The sequence below is a fragment of the Lipotes vexillifer genome, unplaced genomic scaffold (genome assembly GCF_000442215.2).
Source record: "Lipotes vexillifer unplaced genomic scaffold, Lipotes_vexillifer_v1.1 scaffold1180, whole genome shotgun sequence".
Taxonomy (NCBI): domain Eukaryota; kingdom Metazoa; phylum Chordata; class Mammalia; order Artiodactyla; family Lipotidae; genus Lipotes; species Lipotes vexillifer.
In genome coordinates, this window is record NW_006771828.1 from 602202 (window position 1) to 622881 (window position 20680).

A 20680-nucleotide genomic window follows, 5' to 3' on the forward strand; every position below is an offset into this window, starting at 1 on the left:
AAAGGAAAGCTATACAGACAAAATCACACACAGAAGCATACACATACACACACAAAAAGAGAAAAAGGGAAATATATATATCTTTGCTCCCAAAGTCCACCTCCTCAATTTGGGATGATTCGTTGTCTATTCAGGTATTCCACAGATGCAGGTACATCAAGTTGATTGTGGATCTTTAATCTGCCTCTCCTAGGGCTGCTGGGAGAGATTTCCCTTTCTCTTCTTTATTCGCACAGCTCCCAGGGTTCAGCTTTGGATTTGGCCCCGCCTCTGCCTGTAGGTCACCTGAGGGCGTCTGTTCTTCGCTCAGACAGGATGGAGTTAAAGGAGCAGCTGATTTGGGGGCTTTGGCTCACTCAGGCTGGGGGCAGGGAGGGGCACGAAGTGTGGGGCGAGCCTGCGGCGTCAGAGGCGGCTTGACATTGCACCAGCCTGAGGCGCGCCATGCGTTCTCCCGGGGGAGCTGTCCCTGGATCCTGGGACCCTGGCAGTGGTGGGCTGCACAGGCTCCTCAGAAGGGACGTATGGATAGTGACCTGTGCTTGCACACAGGCTTCTTGGTGGTGGCAGCAGCAGCCTTAGCGTCTCGTGCCCGTCTCTGGAGCTCCTTTAAGCAGCGCTCTTAATCCCCTCTCCTCGCACACCAGGAAACAAAGAGGGAAGAAAAAGCCTCTTGCCTCTTCAGCAGGTACAGACTTTTCCCCAGACTCCCCCCCGGCTAGCCGTGGCGCACTAACCCTCCTGCAGGCTGTGTTCACGCCCCCAACCCCAGTCCTCTCCCTGCGCTCTGACCGAAGCCCGAGCCTCAGTTCCCAGCCCCGCCCGCCCCGGCGGGTGAGCAGACAAGCCTCTCGGGCTGGTGAGTGCCGGTCGGCGCCGATCCTCTGTGCGGGAATCTCTCCGCTTTGCCCTCCGCGCCCCTGTTGCTGTGCTGTCCTCCGCGGCTCCGAAGCTCCCCGCTCCGCCTCCCGCAATCTCCGCCCGCGAAAGGGCTTCCTAGTGTGTGGAGACCTTTCCTCCTTCACAGCTCCCTCCCACTGGTGCAGGTGCCGTCCCTATTCTTTTGTCTCTGTTTGTTCTTGTTTCTTTTGCCCAACCCAGGTACGTGGGGGATTTCTTGCCTTTTGGGAGGTCTGAGGTCTTCTGCCAGCGTTCAGTATGTGTTCTGTAGGAGTTGTTCCGTGTGTAGATGTATTTCTGATGTATCTGTGGGGAGGAAGGTGATCTCCACGTCTTACTCTTCCGCCATCTTCCCGGTCCCTCATTCCTCTCATTTTCTTTCTCAACAACTTTTATGCACAAAATAAAGCACACTTCCCTCCATTCCTTTAGGGAGTGTGGCAAGTGCTGCAATGAGGGATGTGTGACGGTTTGAGGAAAGGTAGTAGGTGATCGGGGCACAAGGAAATCCTGTGGGAACCGAGATGTGCAGGAAGGGCATGGCTTCCCCTCCATGGAGCAAGGGTAACATGGGGTGCATATGCATTCTCCCTGCTGCAGCAGGTGGGCTAAGTTGGAGGGATAAACAGATTGCCAGGGGACTGCAGAAAAGAAAGCAGTCAACATGACTTGGTGATCTGGAGCATTGGCAGGCGGACTCTCAACCACTGCGCCACCAGGGAAGCCCGAACCATACATATTTTTAAAACCCTTTGAACAGTACTGGCTTACCAAAAAGCTTTTTTTTTTTTACAGTGAATTGATTTCCCATTATGATTTTTTTTTTCACTCAGACATTAACAGATGCCTAGTGTTGAATAAGACACTGATTCTACCTGTTATCCTTAGAGCCTGGTGAATCATTACCAGAATAATCTTTTAAATAGACTTATGATAAGTACTTTAAAGAACAAGTATAAGGCACCCTACAACTGATGAAACAAGGTGTTCATCTCTTAATGTGGACAAGCAGAGGAGGTCAGGCTGGGTTTTTGGGTTTGGCTGTGCTGTGTAGGTTGGAGGGGTCCATGTCTAGTGTCACCAAGGAGGCTCTCATAGATGATCAAGCAAGAAGGGTGATGGAGCAGAAGGTTGAAGGGAGATAATAAATGGATCCAAATCTCTTGTGGAGCTACAGCAATTGGACTTGGTGACTGGATGTGAAAGAGAAGTGAGAGAGGCAGGTATGGAGGACGAGTTATAGATTCCTGGCAGGAGCCCTAGCAGGATGGTGCATGGGTTTACAGAGTTGGGGGGTGCTGGAAGAGTACCCAGTTTTGGTGGGAGAGTCCTAGATATGGTGTCACTGTGCCAAATTCAAATGCTGGTGAGAGAGCGGAGTGGGCGTGTCAGGCAGGCAGTTGGATGTGTGGACCTGCAACTCAGAGATAAACTGAGTTATAAATCTTGGCATCATTGGCCTGGAGAATCCAAAGCCCATGGATATGAGACCATGGTGGGAGAGTGTAGACTGGGAAAAAAACGGGCCTAAACACTCACACTGAAAGGTTGAATAAGGAAGGAGGAAGCAGCAGGGGAGACTAAGAAGCTTCCAGAGAGGTAACAACTAGCAATCAATGCCAGAGACTTTAAAATCAGTAGTGTCATCATTTTGCTTTTCATGCTGAGTGAGAATTCCTGTGTAATAGTAACTGTCTGTGAGAACCAGGGGATTGACTTTCGGATTCATGCACCTGGGATTTCCTGGGCTTTTTGTATAACTGAAAAAAAAAAAAGGTTATTTTTTCTACCACTTGACAATGTTATGAGAAAGTATTAAATAATGTCTATGATGCTAAAAATTAAATGTTAGGAGTAGATGAATGTTGAAGCCAACGTCATAACTAGGTGTTCTCTCAGTGGATAGTCACAGAGCCACTCTCAACCAAAAATGCCATTGCATTTATAGAGTTTAAATATATGAAGCAGCATTTTTTTTCTGCCTGCAAATATTGTTACCATTTATTGATGGCACTTTGATAAAACATGGTTCCAATCATATGGGAGTCACCACTGGGGGTGAACACTGTGCCTCACACATGGTTAGGAATCACCTTTTTTCTCTTTTCTGGTGTTAACTCCAAAGATAAACCAAAGGACAATTCATCATTATTAATGTATTAGGTAGCCTAGGCTTGGAAGAGTTTGAATCACTTTAAAAGTTTTCTATAATCAATAAAATAGGTATTAATTTTCACAACATTCTTTGCAAGACAGGTATACTTGAAACAATCTATTAATATGTGTTGTTTTTCCTCCTAGGGCTCCCTGGGGATCCAAGGCCCCCAAGGCCCACCTGGAAAAGAGGGTCAGAGGGTAAGTAAACACAGAACAACTGACAGGCATTACTAACTCAGGGGTTACTTATTTCTGAACACTTATAAAAATAAAATCAAAATACAGCAAACAGATGGGCTTGAGGAAAATATCAACTACCTGAAAGCCGAAATTTGAGATTTGAGATTTTGACAGCACTTTTACAATCCATAAAATTCTATATATTTTCCAGATCGGCAGCACAAATGTGGAAATATAATTTGGGTGAAATGAATTAACCATAATTTGATCTGGAGCACGTTGGTCCTATTTTGGGGTTTTTGAGTTAAGCTCATCTTTGCAGAGTTAAGTTTGATGGATTATATTTGTGGAGTTCTAGCCTGTTCATGAATTCTGTAAAGACTGTGGATATTAACTACATTCCTTAGCCAAATTAAATTGTTGACATTAGTGACTCTTTGTAGTTACTTTCCTGCCTTTGAGATAAAGTTTGTAATATGTGGATACATTGTACTTGCCATGGGAGTATAGCAATCACTTTCCAGGGCAGTTAGGCTTACTGGCTCCCCCTAAAAGGAACCCCTGCAGTGACAGATAATTGGTCAGCTCTGCATGAACACTTTCTGCAAGGGGGCACCCCATTCTTGTCGCTAATTGTTATTAACTGTTTTCAAATCATGTTAAAGTCTCCAAACATTTTATGTGTGCTTTCTTATAGGAGTAGTATTTTGAACTTTTGTTACCTTATGGATAAGAATTGTGTAACTCACAGAGTATAGATGACTTGCCTAAAGTCATAGAACTACTAAAAAGTCGAGCCAGGACTTGAATTTGGGGCTTCTGGCTTTGGATACCATGTTCTCTTTTACTGTCTCAGTCTATTAACCCCAAATCTCTTTTCAGTCATTTAAATTTATTATTCCCAGTTCTGCCCACTGGACTAGATGATGTCTAAGTTTTCTCAGAACATTTCTGTGTCCAGTTTTTATTCCCAGTGGCTATTTCAGTGAACAAAAAAGGACTTAATAAGTTTTGATGGCTAAGAAAATAAAAGGGAAAATGTTGTGAGTAATAGCTAACATTTATCAACTACCTACAATATGCTAAATGATTCATATTTCATTTATTTCTCACAATAGCTCTGTGAAGTAAGTTCTACTGTAGCCCTCACAGAGAAAACTGAGTTCGAACACTTTGCTAGAAAGTGGACTCTGCTGATATTTTAAAATTATTTACAAAGTAGTCACATTTGTGTTCTAGTCTCAACACCTGTGTGTACAATTGTAGTTTCACCTTTTAGCTCTCCAGCCCCTCTCTATCCAAGAGTTCATTAATCCATGTGATCAATGTTTTAAATAGCCTTGGGGAAACATAGACGATTACTTCCCTAGATCTATGTTTTTGAGGCTGCCTTAAGCGTTCTCACCACTGGGGGCAGAGGACTAGATGAAATGATCACGTGAAGTTAATTTCCAAGCTTCTTATTCTATTTTCTCACAGTAATGACCAAGATGTCTGTTGTATCTAGGACCATGTTTCTGAATTAATTTCTGTCTGCAGCATCCAGGGAACATTTTCCTTCTAGTAACTACCCCTTCCTGGAAACTGAGTGATAAATTATACTCCGTAGTTAATATCCAAAATACATATGGAACTAATGCAACTCAATAGTAAAAAAAACCAATAACCCCACTTAAAAATGGACAAAGGACCTGAATAGACACTTCTCAAAAGAAGACATACACATGGATAACAGGTATATGAAAAGGTAGCTAATCATCAAGGAAATGCAAATCAAAACCACAGTGAGCTATCACCTCACACCAGCTAGAATGGCTAATATCAGAAAGACAAGAGATAAGAAGTGTTGGCCAGGGTGTGGGGAATAGGGAACCCTCATGCACTGTTGGTGGGAATGTAAACTGGTACAGCCAGTGTGGAAAAGAGTATGGAGGTTCCTCCAAAAAAGTAAAAATAGAGCTACCTTACAACCCAGCACTCCCACTTCTGGGTGTATATCTAAATGGAGGAAATCAGTATTTCGAAGAGATATGCGTACTCCCATGATATGGAAACAACCTAAAGGTCTATTGACAGATGAATGGATAAAGAAAATGTGATCACACACACACACACACACACACACACACACACACACACAGGGGAATATTATTCAGCCTTAATAAAGAAGTAGATCTTGCCACTTGCGATAACATGGAGGAACCTGGAGGACTTTATGCTACAAGAAAGAAGCCAGACACAGAAAGACAAATACGCCTTTGCATGTGGAATCTGAGAATGTAAAAGCCATAGAAACAGAAAGTAGACTGGTGGTTACTGGAGGCTGAGGGGAGAAGGGGATAAGAGAAGATGTCAGTCAAGGGATACGGTTTTTAGTTATACAAGATGGATAAGTTCTGGGGACTTAATGTACAACAATGAGACTGTAGTTAATATTGTGTTGTATACTGAAATTGGCTAAAAGGGTAGATCTTAAGTGTTTTCACGACAAAAAACAGTAACTATTTGTGAGGGGATGGATATGTTAATTAGCTTGATTGTGGTGACTTTCAAAATGCGTAAGTATATCACATCAAGTTGTGTACCTTAAATATATAAAATGTTAATTGTCAGCAATAACTCAGTAAAGTACAATGATAAATAGGTTTTCAATTTCAACTCCAAAAAAAACCCTAGGTGGTTTGAGATGGGAATTATGGAGTGAGGTGGGTGAAGCTAGACAGTATGTCTGAATTCTTCCCCTGTGGCAGAGCTTTTTTTTTTTTTAAATTTTGTGTGGTAAGAACATTTAACATGAGATCATCTCTCTTAACGAATTTTAAGCATGCAAGTAAATTGTACTTCTGACTTGTACTGACATGTGGTCAATTCAAGGTGCCTCCTCCTTTATTTTAATGAAAACTTCCTCCCAGTCAGATCTTCATCCATCCTGCGATTGTGCAGTTGCCTTTCTTTATCACAGAGTAGGAACTGACCCTTGTGATTGTTAAATTTCATCTTCTGGATTCTAGTTTCTAATACCATTCTATTGTGGTTTTTTTCCAGTGAAATAGCTCCCAGATTTACATCACCTTAAATTTTGATAAGCCTACCCCTTGAGTCTTCATTCATATCACTAATAAATCCTGAGCAGAACAGGGCCTGAAAACTCTAACACCGGCAAAGCTGCCATCTTGTCTACCATGGATATTCGTGTGACATGAAACAAGTCATGTATAAATACATTCGGACTCTCCCTCCTTCCAACCCACATTCCTTAATTTGGCTTGTAAGGTAATTATGAGAGTCTTTGTCAGACTAGCTGAAATGACAAATATTCAGATGATGGTCTTTGAAAATAGTAATGCTTCAAATTGAAACTGTACCCTAGCGAAGCTTACATTTCAGAAGAAGGTGAGTTAAAGAATAAATTAAATTCATGTAGTCTTCATGACAGTTTTGGAGGAACGTATTCAAATTGTAAAGTTCAACCACTATATTATGCAAATATACTCCATTTATAAATATGTGTAGTTCAGATAATTTTATATTACTTTTATTGAAACTTATCAATGAGTAACAGTGTCAGAAACTAAAGAATGTAATAGAATTTTGTAGATAATGTAAGGCAAGGTTTATCAATATTATGGCTCTTTCACAAATGCCATATTTATAGAGAGCATTTAGATCAGGTATTATTGATGTTATACACATTTACAAAGGATTATTTCCAAATGTACTCAGGGATTTATTCTGCTTTTTCAGCTACTTAAAAGTGAAGCAGATTAAAGAAAAAAGCATTCTTACATATTTACATTTAGACCCATCTTAGTGCCACCATTTCTTCTCTGCTCAAGAGTTAGGCAGCATTCACCTCTTTTGGACATGCAAATGTACATGCATATGCATGTGTGTGTGCATACACACAGACAGACACACACACACTGAAAGCTAAAACCTGTCATTTTTCACTTCACTGAACTTTGCAATAGAAAACAACAGAAAAATCTAGGAATTTAAAATTCTTTTCTATTGACCCATTGTCAGGAAAACTCATATTTTGATTACATGTGTTTGATCAGGAATGAATTGACTATCGCTAAGTTTATTGAAATGAAATATAAAATATGTGCAAGTTTATGCATCTTGCCCCTAGGCATAATGTCTTTAAGGAAGGTAGAAGAAATCATTGGTTTGTTGGTTTTCCTCAATGATTAAATAGAGACTAGCCTGTATTCTACTAATATCTCTCAATTATGGTGAGTTTCAAACATAACTGCCACATGTAAGCATACCAAACATTATAGAAAATGTTAATAATGCTACTAATAATACCACTGTTATTTTATTAAGGCTTAAATAAATATGATAAATATAAAAAAATTTTCTCTTTAACCCTTTGTGTAGAGTTTTCTATAAGCACGATAAGAACATTATTTTTTCTCAAGTGCACCAAAACTCTGTTTGAAATTTTTATTAGTTGACTTTATTCTCTTTATTGTCTTGTAAGCTACTAAATTTTAGATAAGTGTTCATTTAATAAAACATACTTAAAAGCTGCTGTTAACCATAACAGTGTTTGGTGGTGATATATATCTGAGATTTGTGGCCTTTTTCTCAACCTCCTTATTTCTTATTTGAATTGTTTTTTCCATTTGTTATCTTTTTGAAGTCTTACAAGAGAAACATTTGGCTGGCATATTTTGGGATCTCACATCCTTTATAGATTAACACAATTTAAAAAATTCAGCTAATGTTGAATATTGACCCTGAGCCACAGGTGAGAGTGTGTCAGGGAGCAGTAAGGGAAAGCAGCATGGGGACCACCTGCCTGGACACCAAGGGGATGTCCAGCCCATGGTGGCAGAGAAAGACCAGCAGGGGGACCGGGATACTGCAGGGCCAGGAAGTCAACAGAAGAGCGTTTCAAGATGCATGGAGGGTTCAACAGCATTAAAATTTGGAACAAATTTGGGGGAGAGATACTGGATAAATGGAGAGGTGGCTGGAATTGGTACCAGCTGAGAGAGAAGTTTTAGTTGAATAAATAAATGGGAGAGTGTTAGAAACAAAAATTGCAAGAAGAGATGTGAGGGAATTAGGGGGTGAATTGTGAGGAAGGAGAGGCAGCAGTGGGGAATCTGGGAAAAAGGGAAGGACGGGAATTGGATGTGAGCCCAAGAAGGTGTCTTGATGAAAAATGGAATATTTCAGACGGCTGAGCGTGTTCGTGGAAGTTTACATGAGACATCTCAAAAGAACTGGCATTTATAAAAATCCCCTCTAAGATGTAGATTCCTTATAGGATTTCCTAATATTCCCAATACCCAAAACATAAAAAATAAGTATCATTTTAATGTAACCTTGGATTTCTCCTTTATAGTCACATTAAAGTGCATGTCTGACCAATCTCAGGGCCTTTTGTCAAAGTCCCTCTGGGTTTCTGAAAGAACATTTATTGGTGAATCAGCTAGTGACTGCCCCGACCAGAAGTTTGTTCAGCTGGACCAAGATGACACCACACTCTTGCATTCTTTGTTGCTGGATCCTAATTTTGATCCTGAATAGAAATTTTATGTTTTAAATGCCTTACAAGCCACCCCGTGTCTTTTATTTTAATTAATTTTTATTGGCGTACAGTTGCTTTACAATTTTGTGTTAGTTTCTACTGTACAGCAAAATGAATCAGCTATACGTATACATACATCCCCTCCTTTTTGGATTTCCTTCCCATTTAGGTCACCACAGTTCATTAAGTAGAGTTCCCTGTGCTATACAGTATGTTCTCATTAGTTATCTGTTTTATACATAGTATCAATAGTGTACATGTGTCAATCCCAATCTCCCAATTCCTCCCACCTCCCCATTGGTATCTGTACATTTTTTCTCTATGTCTGTGTCTTTATTTCTGCTTTGCAAATAATGTCACGTATACCATTTTTCTAGATACCACATATATGCCTTTAAATACAATACTTGTCTTTCTCTTTCTGACTTACTTCACTCTGTATGACACTCTCTAGGTCCGTCCACGTCTCTACAAATGACACAATTTCATTCCTTTTAATGGTTGAGTAATATTCCATTGTGTATATGTGCCACATCTTCTTCATCCATTCCTCTGTTGATGAATATTTAGGTTGCTTCCATGTACTGGCTATTGTAAATAGTGCTGCTATGTCAGTTTAGCTTCTCTGCCTGTGCTTGTCCTTTTTTTTTTTTTTTTTTCTTTTTTCTTCCTTCCAGGCAGCCATCCATTTAGTTGCCTCCTTTTAACATTTTTGTGCAGATTCTACTTTTTTTACTCTCTCTTGAAGTGCTTGCTCCAAGCCACCCTAAACCCTGCGTCTGGGGTCAGGGTTCCTTGTGTCCTAAACAGCATGGAGAACTCACCCTGCTTAGGGTGTGTCCCATCAGGGTGTGTCCTTCCGCACCAGCCCAGACTTGATGGCAAAGGAACTGAGTCATATTTCCTTCACGAGGGGGGATGGTCAGTCCTGCAAAGGCACAGAGGACAGGGCAGACCATGTGTCTGCTGGCTTCTTAGTGTGTAAGCAACATAGGGGATTATGTGAAGGCAATTCAGATCACTTGAATTTAAACCCCAGCCTCACCACCGCTTAGCTTTGTGATCCTGGGCAAGTTCCTCAGCCTCTCTGCCGCTCCGGTTCCTCACTTAGAAGACGGAGATTCTAATAACCCCTACCTACCTGGAAGAGTTGTTGAAAGGAGTGTGCCAGGTAGGGGTTAGCTGTTGTGATTCTCACCTGCGGCCTGCTGATCTGAAGTTGTGTGCAGATGGAAAAGGAAGTATGTGAACTCAGAGTATTAGGACTTGATTAAAGAGAATGTCTAATTGGTCAAGAAAAACCACTGAAAGTCAAATGACTGCTTTAACTACCACTCCGTTGAACTCATTTTATTTAACTTTTTTTTTTTTTTTTTTTTTGCGGTATGCGGGCCTCTCACTGTTGTGGCCTCTCCCGTTGCGGAGCATAGGCTCCGGACACGCAGGCTCAGCGGCCATGGCTCATGGGCCCAGCCGCTCCGTGGCATGTGGCATCTTCCCGGACCGGGGCACGAACCCGTGTCCCCTGCATCGGCAGGTGGACTCTCAACCACTGCACCACCAGGGAAGCCCCATTTTATTTAACTTTTACTTGAATTCTTACTTTATCTGGATGTCCATGCTCATGTTCTAATGCCCCAGAAGCTTTATGAAGCCCAATGTTTATCCAGTTTCACAATAAGCTTAAGTATATTAACAAGTTTAGAAATGTTGAGTAGATTAAGTCGTTTTCCTTGAAGAAGCAGAGATGAGTGTCCTCATTGTGGAGTAGCTAAGACCTTAATGTTTGTTTTGTGAACAAATTTGTGCTGATCATGTATAAATTCACTAAGGCATTCATGGAAAAACAACTTGCTCTTCTTTTGGCTTGTTTGTTTCTGAGCTGGCTTGTATGCATTACCTAAGGCAATACAAGTAACATAAATTATATTCTCATAATTAGTGAGTTATATCCATCTCCTTAGGAAAAAGGACGTCAAAATCACTGCTTCTGTGAAATCAACGCACACCACAGGACTCATCCAAGTAAAATTTTCCTTAAGCTGAATTGTTTTTATGGGACTTGACGTATTTTTCAAGTGAAATTATGCCATTATGGCCTCGCCATGACCAGTGGCAGCTTTAAATAGAACACACACAAACCCAGTAAAGCAGGTCAGAACTGCCTCGCAGTGTGGTAAACACAAGCATCTCTTCTTACTTAGGAGGGTGCTGACTTCAGAGCTGTAGAATGACCTCAGAGTTTCAATGAAGTGAGTTCAGGGCCTGCTAGAAACCATTATGATTTTCTGTAGTTGTAACTCCACTATTTAACATGTGCTGGAACATGGGAGAGGAGACTTATAAAGAATGGATAGTGATGAACTTTCAGTTTCAGGAAGTAATTTGGTTAGTTGCACATTAAGGTGAGAGGAGAATATAAGATTGTCTTCTTATCTTTATGTGTTGAAACCGACAGTGCCCTTTAGAATGCATAGTGAGTGCATCCATAATTCTGCTCAGCCCCCAAATCAATGCCTGGTATCCTTGTACCAAGGATTAGTATTGCTAAGAGAAAAAAGTCAACACATTATTTTAAATAATACTTTTAACCCTGGTCCCATGTAGAACATAAATATGGAGGGAAAGCATCTTTTTTGCTTGGGATCCATGTATAAATATGTAAACACACATGTTGTAAATAGCAACTTAGAGGTTTTGCGTCCTATAACTAGTGGTTTGTGTTTATTGCACGTCTTAAACTCCCTGGCATTCAGATGACATCTTTTTCCACTTACTTCCTGTGATATTTCCTGAGGATTTCTTTTTTTTTTTTTCTTTTTTTTTGCGGTATGCGGGCCTCTCACTGTTGTGGCCTCTCCCGTTGCGGAGCACAGGCTCCAGACGCGCAGGCTCAGCGGCCATGGCTCACGGGCCCAGCCGCTCCGCGGCATGTGGGATCTTCCCGGACCGGGGCACGAACCCGCGTCCCCTGCAAAGGCAGGCGGACTCTCAACCACTGTGCCACCAGGGAAGCCCCTGAGGATTTCTTCTTAAGGATTAGAGAGTTTCGGAGAGATACCATCCGTCTTTGATGCCATCTGCTATTTATATGGGGAACTGGGAAAGTGTGTACCCTGTTCAGGTCCAGAGAGCTATGCTGCTTTCCCCCAACTCCTTTCGTGAATGTGCAAAACCAACATGAGACTCAGAGGACAGAAATCATCAAATCTCCATACCTGACTCCTGTATGCAGAGTTCTGTACCTGACTTTGGGGAGCTGTTACTATTATTTCAGTACCTGATACTGCCAGCTTTGCCTTTATTTGGCTTTCTTTCTAGAAACTCACTTATCATTTAGGATTATCTAGTTATTCACAGTTTATCTATAAGACTATTAAAAATAACACTTACAAAAGGTCAATATTACATAATTGAGAAAACACTGAGTTAAATTAACCACTTAGTGAGAAAAGTATACTGTGGTATAATTTCTATGATATAATCATATGTTGGTTTATTTTTTTATTGAAGTGTACTTGATTTACAATATTATATCAGTTTCAGGTGTACGATATAGTGATTTGATATTTTTATAGATTGTACTCCATTTAAGTTATTACAAAATATGGCTATATTCCCCTGTGCTGTACAACATATCCTTGTTGCTTATTATTTTATACATTATAATTTGTATCCCTTAATCCCCTACCCCAATCTTGTGGTCCCCCCATCCCTCTCCCCACTGGTAACCACTAGTTTGTTCTCTATACCTGTGAGTCTATTTCTGTTTTGTTATATTCATTCGTTGTTTTATTTTTTAGATTCCACATATGAGTGGTAACATACAATATTTGTCTTTCTCTTGTCCGACTTATTTCACTAAGCATAATAATCTCTAGGCCCATCTATGTTGCTGCAAATGGCAGAATTTCATTCATTTTTATTCCTCGGTAATTCCAGTGTGTATATATATACCACACCTTCTTTATCTATTCATCTGTTGATGGACACTTAGGTTGCTTCCATATCTCGGTTATTGTAGATAGTGCTGCTGTGAACATTGAGGTGCATGTATCTCTTCAAATTAGTGTTTTCATTTTCTTTGGATGTACACCCAGATGGAATTGTAGGATCATATGGTAGTTCTATTTTTGGTTTTTTGAGGAACCTCCATACTGTTTTCCACAGTGGCTGCACCAATTTACATCCCACCAGCAGTGTACAAGGGCTCCCTTTTCGCCACATCCTCACCAACATTTATTATTTGTGATCTTTTAGATGATAGCTCTTCTCACAGATGTGAGGTGATATTTATTTGATTTGCATTTCTCCAATGACTATAATGTTGAGCATGTTTTCATGTGCCTGTTGGCCATCCATATGCTTTGTTTAAAAAAATTTCTATTCAGATCTTCTGCCCATTTTTTAATTGAGTCGTTTGGATTTTTTTGATATTTAGTTGTATGAGCTGTATTTATATTTTGGTTATTAACCCCTTATCAGTCATATCATTTGCAAATATTTTCTCCCGTTGTCTTTTTGTTTTGTCAATGGTTTTATTTGATGTGCAAAAGCTTTTAAGTTTAATTAGGTCCAATTTGTTTATTTTTGCTTTTGTTTCCTTTGCCTTAGGAGATAGATCCAAAAAATATTGCTATAATTTATGTCAAAAGAGTATTCTGATGTTCTCTTCCAGAAGTTTTATGGTCTCCAGGCTTACATTTAGGTCTTTAATACATTTTGAGCTTAATTTTGTGTATGGTATGAGAAAATGTTCTGATGTCATTCTTTTACATATAGCTGTCCAGTTTTCCCATTAACACTTATTGGAAAGACAGTCTTTTATCCATTGCATAGTCTTGCCTCCATTTTCATTGATTAATTGACCATAAGTGTGTGGGTTTATTTCTGGGCTCTCTATTCTGTTCCATTGATTTATGTGTTTGTTTTTGTGCCAGTACCATACTGTTTTGATGACTGTAGCTTTAGAGTAGGGTGTGAAGTCAGGGAGTGTGGTACCTCCAGCTTTGTTCTTTTTCCTCAAAATTGCTTTGTCAATTAGGGGTCTTTTGTGGGTCCATATAAATTTTAGGATTATTTGTTCTAGTTCTGTGAAAAATGTCACAGATATTTTGATAGGGATTACATTAAATCTGTAGATTGTTTTGGGTAGTATGGACATTTAAACAATATTAATTCTTCCAGTTAAAGAAGATGGAATATCTTTCCATTTCTTGGTATCTTTTTCTGCATCTGTTGAAACCAACATGTGATTTTTATTCTTCAATTTGTTAATATGGTGTATCACATTGATTTGTGTGTATTGAACTATCCTTGATCCCTTGGAATAAATCACACTTGAGCTTGGTGTATAGTATTCATAGTGATTCTTTTTATATATTGTGGAATTGGTTTGCTAATATTTTGTTCAGGATTTTTGCATCTATAGTCATCACAGATATTGGCATGTTATTTTCTTTTTTTGTAGTGTCTTTGTCTTGTTTTGATATCAGAGTAATGGTGGGCTCATAGAATGAATCTGGGAGTGTTCCCTCCTCTTCAGTTTTTTGCAATAGTGGGAGAAAGATAGGTATTAGCTCTTCTTTGTATGTTTGGTAGAATTCCCATGTGAAGCCATCCAGTCCTGGACTTTTGTTTGCTGGGAGATTTTTTTATTACAAATTCAGTCTCACTACTAGTGATCAGTCTGTTCACATTGTCTATTTCTTCCTTATTCAGTCTTTGAAGGTTGTATGTTTCTAGAAATTTTTCTATTTCTTCTAGGTTGTCCAATTTGTTGGCACATAACTGTTTGTAGTATTCTCAAGATTTTTTGTGTCTCTATGATATCAGTTGTTATTTCTCTTCTTTTATTTCTTATTTCATTTATTTGAGTCTTTTTCTTTTTCAAGTTTTATTAATTAGTTAAGTTTATTAACTAGTTAAAGTTTTATTAATTTTGATTATTTTAAAAGAAGAAAAACAGCTCTTGGTCTCTTAGATCTTTTCTATCGATTGTTGGTCTCTATTTTATTTATTTCCTGTTTGGTCTTTATTATTTCCATCCTTCTTCTGACTTGGGGAAGAAGTTTGTTCTTTTTCTAATTCCTTTAGATGGTTGATTAGGTTGTTTATTTGAGACTTTTCTTATTTCTTGAGGTAGGCCTGTATCTCATCCCATAGATTTTGGAGTGTTGTTTTTCCATTTTCATTTGCCTTGAGGTATTTTCTGATTTCCTTTTTGATTTCTTCATTGACCCACTGGTTTTTCTTAGTGGCATGTCGTTTAGTCTCCACTTGTTTGTGTTTCTCCAATTTTTCTTCCTGTAATTGATTTCTAGTTGCATACCATTGTGGTCACAAAAATATGCTTGTTATAATTTCTGTCCTTTAAATGTATTTAGATTTGTTTTGTAGCCTAGCATGTGATCTATCCTAGAGAAGTTTCATGTGCACTTGAGAAGAATGTGTACTCTTCTGCTTTTGGACAGAATGTCCTCTAGATATCTGTAAATCCATTTGGTCTGTTGTGGACCATGGCTGCCTTATTGACTTTCTGTCTGGATGATCTGTCCATTGATATAAGTAGGGTATTAAAGTCCTCTATTATTATTGTATTTTTGTCAATGTCTCCCTTTATGTCAGTTAATATTTGCTCTGTATATTTAAGTGCTCCTGTTTTGGTTGCCTATACATTAACAAGTGTGATATCGTCTTCTTGTATTGATCCCTTTATCATTATATAATATCCTTGTTGTCTTTTATTTTAGACTTCGCTTTAAAGTCTGTTTTATCTGATATGAGTATTGCTATCCTCACTTTCTTGTCATTTCCATTTTCATGAAATATCTTTTTCCATCCCCTAATTTTCAGTCTGTATGTTCTTAGCTCTGAAGTAAGTCTCTTGTAAGCACCATATAGATGGGTCTTGTTTTTCATCTAACTAGCCACCCTATGACTTTACTGGATCATTTAGTGCATTGACATTTAAAGTGCCTATTGATACGTACATACTTATTGCCATTCTGTTATTTGTTTTCTCGTTGTTTTTGTAGTTCGCTCTGTTCTTCTTCTTTTAGTTTTTTCTCTTGTGGTTTGATCAGTTTCTTTAGTGGTATGCTTGTGTTCCTTTATTTCTAGTTTTTGTATATCTATTGTAGATAGATACATCTATTGTGTATCTTTGTTTGTTGGTTGGTTTGTTTCATGGGATTTTTAACCCTCAGTCTTTCCCTGGAGGAAAAGGGAGAGTAGAGATGGTCCTTCCCAAAGTTCAGTTGCTGTAGGCAGCGCCTTTCAGTGTTTTCCCCAGGGATTCCTCACCCTGAGTCTTCCCTGGAGGGCTGGAGGTCAAGGAGGGCAGAGAGGATGCTCCCTTAACTTAACTTAGCTATGGGCAGCTCTTCCTAGCTGGTTTCAAAGGATTTCTCACCCAGGGTACAGATGATGAGGGTTTCCCTTGCACCTTCCTCCCCATCCCGGTCTCTCTTAGGATATGAGGGTGGGACGGCAGGTGCTCTGGGAATCTGGGGTTTGCCTCCCCAGAGCTGCGGTGGGTAAAAAGAGATGGTGGCAGGTCGGGGGCTTGGGCCTGGCACAGGATGCAGGCTGCAGGGTTCAGGGCATGGGTCTGTTGTAGGTTCATTTTTTTTTTAAATTATAAGCTTTTTCCTTTATTAATTTATATATCAACATTATTTAACATATGCCACAACATACCCAGTATTAACACGCTTACAAAATGGACTTTTGGAGGCATGAAAAAAATTTACTGATAAGACTGTAGACACACTTCTGATTCTGACAGTTTGCATGCATATAGTTGTGCAATAAACTGCTAAAGGTTCATTTTACAAAAATTACCCTAATTACTATTTCAAGTATTTTAAAATATTGCCTGTACTATATAATTCCATAGAATATCTTGAAATTATATGTTGCAGGTTCTTGATTTGTGGTCACCATGTGGTTCACATATGTTGACCTGTAACTGAATCTACTTATTTTAAACTGATACCCATTTAAGTTTAAACACATTCTAATGACATTTTTTACTCCTCTTTCCCGTTTTGTGTTTTTTATGTCATATTTTACATCTTAGTGTCTATCCCTTAACTGTTTGTTAGCTACAGTTGATTTTACAATTTTTGTCTTTTAGTCTTCATACTTGTTTATTTAAGTGCTTGATCCATAGCCTTTACCATATATTTGTCTTTACTAGTGAGATTTTTCCTTTCTTCTAAATTCTCACTTTTTGTTGTAGTCTTTTCTTTTCCACTTAGAGCAGACCCTTTAGCATTTCTTGTAGGGTCAGTTTAATATTGATGAACTTTTTTAGTTTTTTTGCTCATCTGAGAAGTTCTTTATCTCTCATTTAATTCTGAATAATAACCTTGCGGGGTAGGGTATCCTAGATTGTAGATTTTTCTGTTTCAGAACTTTAAATATATCACGAAACTCCCTTCTTGTCTGAAAAGTTTCTGCAGAAAAATCAACTGATAGCCTTATGATTGTTCCCTGTGACTCTTTGTTTCTTTCTTGTTGCCTTTAATATTCTCTTTATCTTTAACTTTTGCCATTTTAATTATATGGCTTGGTGTGGGTCTCTGGATTCATCTTGTTAGGGCCTCTCTGTGCCTCCTGTGCCTAAAAATCTCTTTCCTTCTCCAGCTTTGGGAAGTTTTCAGCTATTATGTCAGCAAATATATTTTGACCCCCTTTTCTCTCTCTCTTCTTCTGGGACCCCTATAATGTGAATATTAGTATGCTTGATATTGTCCCATAGCTCTCTTAAACTGTTCTTTTTAAAATTCTTGCTTCTTTTTGCTCTTCTATTGGGTGATGTTCGTTATTCTGTCTTCTACATCACTTATGTGCTCTTCCATATCACCTAATCTGCTGTTGATTCCTTCTAGTGTGTTTTTCATTTCAGTTATTGAATGATTTACTTCTGTCTGATTCTTTATTATATTTTCTAGTTCCTTGTTAAAATTTTAACTGTGTTCACCCCTTATTTTCTCTAATTCAGTTAGCATTTTTACTGCTAATTCTTTGAATTCTTTATCTGGTAAGTTTTTTATTTCTGTGTCGTTATTTCTTAGGGGTCTTCTCTTCCTCATTCAATTGAGACAAATTCCTCTATCTTCTCATTTTGCTTAACTTTGTCTGTCTCTATGAAATTAGATGAAACAGTTACCTATGGTGGTCTTGAAGGGATGCCCTTACGTGGGAGTGTCCCTATACAGTCTGCATGTACTTTGTGGCTTTGGCAGGCTTGCTGGACTGATGTGAACAGAAGTCACATCTTTCCTGAGGGTGTGCTGACAGCCATCAGATTGGTAGGAGGAGACACTAGAGCTGGAGGGGCTGGAGCCAGAACCAGGATTGAGCCTGTGCTTCCACTCTGCTCAGTGGCCATCACTGCCCCACAGGGGCGGGTCTGGTCTCAAGTTGCTGGAGCAGAAGCCCTGAGGTTTGGGTGTGAGTTGGCTCTGTTCCCTTCAAGCCTGTGCTCTCCGGCCCCAGCACTGGCATCCCCACCCCAGAGGGGAGCTGTTGTGTTTCAGCAAGTGGGCCCAGGGTGGGCACTTAGCATGGGTTGCGGTGGGGTCCGTGGTGGGCTCCCTGTGCTCAGAGACCCAGACTACTCCTGATGCCCTGCTGGTGCAGGTGCTGATGTTGATGACCTCTGTCCCGCTCAGAGGTCGCTTCGGGTCTGAGCCACTTCTGTGCCTCACAGCCAAGCCCTCACACTGGTGTGGATCTGTGTCATGAAGCACGTGGGGCTGGAGCTTTCACTTGGCTCTGTCTGGGCATGCAAGCTGGGGCAGTCATAGGAAACTGGGCAGCCACCCACGCATTTTCAATTCACCCTCTACACCCTGCTTCGGGGGCAAGCAAGCATGTACGCACTCCTTCTGAGCAGAATCCAGGCTTTCCACTGCCCTCCTGTCAGTCCCACTGGCCCTCCAGCCAGCCAAGGGGACTTGTCTCCCCTTCGTGGGACACCAGGACTGGGGCAGTCAGTCTACAGCTCTCACCACTCACTCCCCAGGGAGGGTCTCCATCTGTGTCACCCCTCTGGGCACAGATCCCGACCTGATCACTTCTCTTCCATTCCTAACCAATTCTGTGTGGCTCTTTCTCACAGCCTTGGTTGCACGGGAGTCTTTCTGCCAGTTTCCAGTTCGTTTTCAGTGAGAATTATTCCACATGTAGATGTATTTTGATGTGTCTGTCGGGGGAAGTGGGTTCCATGTCTTCCTCCTCTGCCATCGTGATCTGCTCCCCAGTGACAGTTTATTTTGCATTCTTACTCTCGTCATATGAGGTACCATTTCTACTAGGAATATAAAGCTTTCAAACATTGTTAAGTATCTGTGATATTATATATCACATATTTGAATGATGCGCATTTGTCATCTGACGTTATTCAGTTCTTTTTTTATGTGCTCTGGGTGCTATATGTTGTATATGTGTATAACTAAGTAAATATAAAGTCATTTATGTCTTCCATCACATTAGTGCCTATCTCAGAGATTCAGTGGGGAATCAGCATAGAATGTAGAAATTGCATAGTCTTCGTCCCTTTGTCATGTGATGCAGTTCTCGGGGCAATAGTATATCGTTCAGTACTTTGCATATTAGCTTCTTGTGCTTGTCGTAACTGATGAGGCCCCGAACAGCATGTGATTTCTTATTGAGCATGTGACTTCACCATCAACTCCTTCACGTAATAAGGTGTGACTTAACATTTGGGAGATTTCTTAATAACGTTTTGGAGTTCTTGTCCGTTAGATGTTCTTCAAGATACAGCATCAGAATTTCAGAGAACTTTGAAAAAGATTTTAAGGAATGACATTGGCCTGTTTTATCTGAAAACTTGTGCTTCACCGTTTTCTCCTAGTATCCTGCCCCCCAGATACTCCTGCCCACTCTAGCTGGGTGTCTCCAAAACTGCCTCAGATAGAGTTGCTGCAGCAATGGAGCAGGCAGGAAGAAGGAAAAGAGGCTAATGTATATTAATGTCAAACAGATGTCTCCAAGGGAGTAGTTGTGTGGCCAGGAAAAGAATCCCCCACTTTTATCTCACACTAGGACTGGTAGGAAAGATAAATCAGTGGAACAAGCTGTTGGTAGACAACTTGTAGCTCAGTCTAATTAGAGTCAGGTGAAAAAGAGACACAGTAGAGATATAACCCTGTCTTAGTGAGACCAGGCCACCCCTTAGATAAAGTTAAATATCACAGCTGGTTAATGACAGTGAGCCTGTGGTGAACTTCACTCTATGTAGGGAGTCTCTGCAGTGCCCTTGAAGCAGCAGACAGAGTGCCCTGGGGAGCCTGCAGCAAGAACGAGCTTGTAACCAGTGGTTTTGTTACAGTAATACATGCATAGATCATTAAGCCACAACGAGCTGAGGTTCTTATTCATTTAAATGAAGGGTCAGGGCTTCCCTGGTGGCACAGTGGTTGAGAGTCCGCCTGCCGATGCAGGGGACACGGGCTCGTGCCCCGGTCCAGGAAGATCCCACATGCCACGGAGTGGCTGGGCCTGTGAGCCATGGCCGCTGAGCCTGCACTCCGCAACGGGAGAGGCCACAGCAGTGAGAGGCCCGCCTACCGCAAAAAATAATAATAATAATAAAAAAATAAAATAAAATAAATGAAGGGTCAAATGACACTATTTGTATTGTAGCAACATGGCTTTATAAGCTGTCTCTGTTATTTGGATTAGTAAAGAGGAACTGTTTTATATGTTCCAAATAGGATCCTGCTCTAAAAGGCTTATTTATTTATGCGATTACACCCAAGAGCTGGTCTCTGCTGTAGAAGAAGATCACCATCTCAAGGGGACTTCTCCAAACTGGAGGCACTCAGAAACTGAGTCCCAGAGAGACTGGGAGCCACTTCA

The 20680-nt window shown here is 40.2% G+C and overlaps 1 protein-coding gene across 1 annotated transcript in view; it reads left to right on the top strand.

The window, feature by feature from the left end:
* Positions 1 to 20680, top strand: part of COL19A1 (collagen type XIX alpha 1 chain) — a 381858-nt gene that overhangs the window by 207601 nt on the left and 153577 nt on the right. The window contains exon 15 of the mRNA XM_007447208.1: positions 3202 to 3255. Within this exon, the coding sequence (XP_007447270.1) occupies positions 3202 to 3255 (54 nt within the window). The remainder of the gene's footprint in view (positions 1 to 3201; positions 3256 to 20680) is intronic.